The 2780-nt window shown below is 57.3% G+C and overlaps 1 protein-coding gene across 1 annotated transcript; it reads right to left on the reverse strand.

Moving 5' to 3' along the window:
* Window positions 1-595: 595 nt before the first annotated feature.
* LOC123428374 lies at window positions 596-1904 on the reverse strand. The gene has a single exon (XM_045112573.1). The coding sequence runs from the start codon at window positions 1816-1818 to the stop codon at window positions 709-711; it is 1110 nt and encodes a 369-aa protein (XP_044968508.1). The 5' UTR covers window positions 1819-1904; the 3' UTR covers window positions 596-708.
* Between the last annotated feature and the right edge of the window lie 876 nt (window positions 1905-2780).

Here is a 2780-nt window from a genome sequence, read left to right on the forward strand (position 1 = left end):
TAGCAACAACAGACAAGAACTCGTGGAAATTTGTGCGTACTTTAACCCCTGCCACTTGCGCATGATACAGCGTTAGCATGATATGCACAAGTTGATTTTATTGTAAGCTGGAAGGTTCCGGACAACATAAAAGCCACCAGCTATGAATTAAGTGCAAAAGAATTAGCAAAAACCAAGTAGAAGAAGATAAACAAGAGCACAACAAATGGTACATGACAGGAACATACGCTACGAAATGATGCGCAAAGATTCACACTTTCACGCTGCTACATATATGCACCCTACATACTATAAGTCTAGATCCACCTGTGATCATGAAAATGTGCTCTAGCTAACTAATATGACAGTAAACCTTTGCAAACAACTGACAGTAAAAAATTATTAGGCGATCAGTGTCCAGACAGGTTCCATCTGGTCTCGGTAACAGTTCAGACCCAAGCATGCCATTACTATTTTGACAAACGCCATTGCTTCTCTGACGTGCACTGTTGGACCACGGATGTAGGGGGTAGCGATGCTAGCAAATTGAGAGCAGTGCAAATACATTGGTGTTACAATTACAAAGCACCGAAGCAGGATGAATCAAGACACTAAGTAAAACTAACATCAAATTTTTATCATGGTGACTTGATCAGCATTGTCGAATGAGCCATGCAGAAGCTCACCATCGACTAACATTCCCTGAAACATACACAGCAACACCTCACCTTACATGAGAAGAGCGTCACACTTGTTGAACCTCGGAAGACCCTGACCCTCTGAATATGCCATCCCGATTGCAGCCTCACCGTCCTTCCCTACGCCCATGTAATAGAGTCTCCAATCATATGGCCCATCCATTTGCACCAAGCACGGGGCGCCGACCCCAGCGACGTCCCACTCATCATCATCCTCCGACGGGCGCAGCGCTGGTGATTCACTGCACCGCCTCCACCCGTTGAGCCCGTCCTCCGACACGGCCAGCCCAATGCTCACCCCGCCATTGCCATCCAAACCCTCGTACGCCATCATGTACCGACCGGCGGCGCGGTCGCGGACGACATGCCCCTGCCGCACCCCGCCTTCGTCGAACGACCCAGGCCCGCCTCCCTCGAGCGCCTTCCCCACCCTCTCCCACCGTATGCCGTCCCTGGACCTCGCCACCCCGACCGCGTGCCTCTGCGACATTTCGTCGAACGAGTGGTAGTACATCCGGAGGTCCCCGTCGGCGTGCATCACCACCTTGGGAGCCGCCGCGCAGCGCTTCTCCCAGCCATGAGGGTGGTCCTCCCCGACCCCGAGCAGCGCGCCGGTGTGGTGGCCTCCCTCGATGCGCGCCCAGTGGCGGCCGTCCTGGCTGATGGCGAGGCCGGGCAGCGCGGCGACGTCCGCGGCGGGGAACGGGGACGCGAGGCGCGCGTCGTTGGAGCCGGTGTAGTAGAGCCAGTACACGGCGGAGGAGGACGGGAGGCGGCGGGACGAAGACGACGACGGCGCGTCGGGGCCAGAGATGACGAGGACGTCGCCGGGGCGGACGGCGGCGGTGTCGAAGACCCACCAGTCGGTGGAGGGCAGCAGCGGGTCGGGTGATACGGGCGCGCTCCAGCGCAGGCCGTCGGGGGAGGTGGCGAGGGCGACGCGCGCCCCGGAGTGGTACCAGAGGAGCCAGTCGCCGGCGGGCAGGCGCTTGACGACGGGGGAGCCGGCGCCGCGGAGGAGGAGGCCGCGGGAGGCGGCGGGCTGGTGGTGGGCCTGGGCCGGGGCCGGGGCCGGGGCCTGGCAGCGGATGCGGGAGGCCGGCAGGCAGCGCGGCGGCGGGAGGGGATTGGCGAGGAGCATGGCGCGACAGTGAGAGCGTGTCTGATGGTGGCGGAGCCGGGGATTTGGGATGTGCGGCGAAAATTCCGACGGCCGGACGACAGAGAAAAACGTCACGAATTCAAGCGTGCGTTTGGTTCCCAAAAGATGAAATGAATTCAAAAGTAAAACGAAATGAAATACTCCCTCCGTCTGGGATTATTCATAGTAAAAAATGGAAATAAATGCATCTAAAACTAAAATACATCAAAATATGAAGGCGGTCGATCGCATGACCTGTTAAACTGTTGTAACGGTTTCGGTTGTGCATGCCTAGAATATAGGATCCTAGACGTCCATAAGGCATGTGTGCCGACTCCCATTGGCAGTCTCTCCTCCTCGTGTATATAAAGGCATTGCTGTGTAATTGTAACTATCAGTGAATATTACATCATTCAACTTGGTATCAGTTACCAGGCGACGCCATGACCTCCCCCACCTCCGGCTCCGGCGCCCCCAGCTCGGCCGCATCGCCCAGCTCCCTCTCCTCCAACACGGCGCCACCTCCGAGCACCACCCCGGTCGCCTCCGCCGCGACGTCGCCCATCGCCTCCTCTGGTACACCTCCCTTCACCTTCCAGGCCACCGCCGGCAACCCAATCTCCCAATTTGCCCCCCTCTTCACCACCTCCAACCCGGCGCCCTCTTTGCCTCCTCCTCGCCACCCGATCTTCAATGATCATATCACCAACCACATCAAATTCCTTCTTAACCCCGCCGACCACAACTACCACAAGTGGAAATCGTTTTTCCTCATGGTGCTTGTTCGTGATGGCGTCTCCTTCTTGATCGAACACCCCCACCACCCAACGCCGACACCCAATACCGAGAGCTTGACGCTCATGTCACCCTATGGATCTACGCCACTCTCGCCCATCCCCTCATTGATCATGTTGTCGGCGCCACCACCACCTATGCCGTCTGGACCAAGATCAAGGATTACT

Source organism: Hordeum vulgare, chromosome 2H (genome assembly GCF_904849725.1).
Source record: "Hordeum vulgare subsp. vulgare chromosome 2H, MorexV3_pseudomolecules_assembly, whole genome shotgun sequence".
NCBI lineage: Eukaryota > Viridiplantae > Streptophyta > Magnoliopsida > Poales > Poaceae > Hordeum > Hordeum vulgare.

Coding starts and splice junctions, on each gene's coding strand:
- LOC123428374 (XM_045112573.1), bottom strand. CDS start 1,818: ATGCTCCTCGCCAATCCCCTCCCGCCGCCGCGCTGCCTGCCGGCCTCC.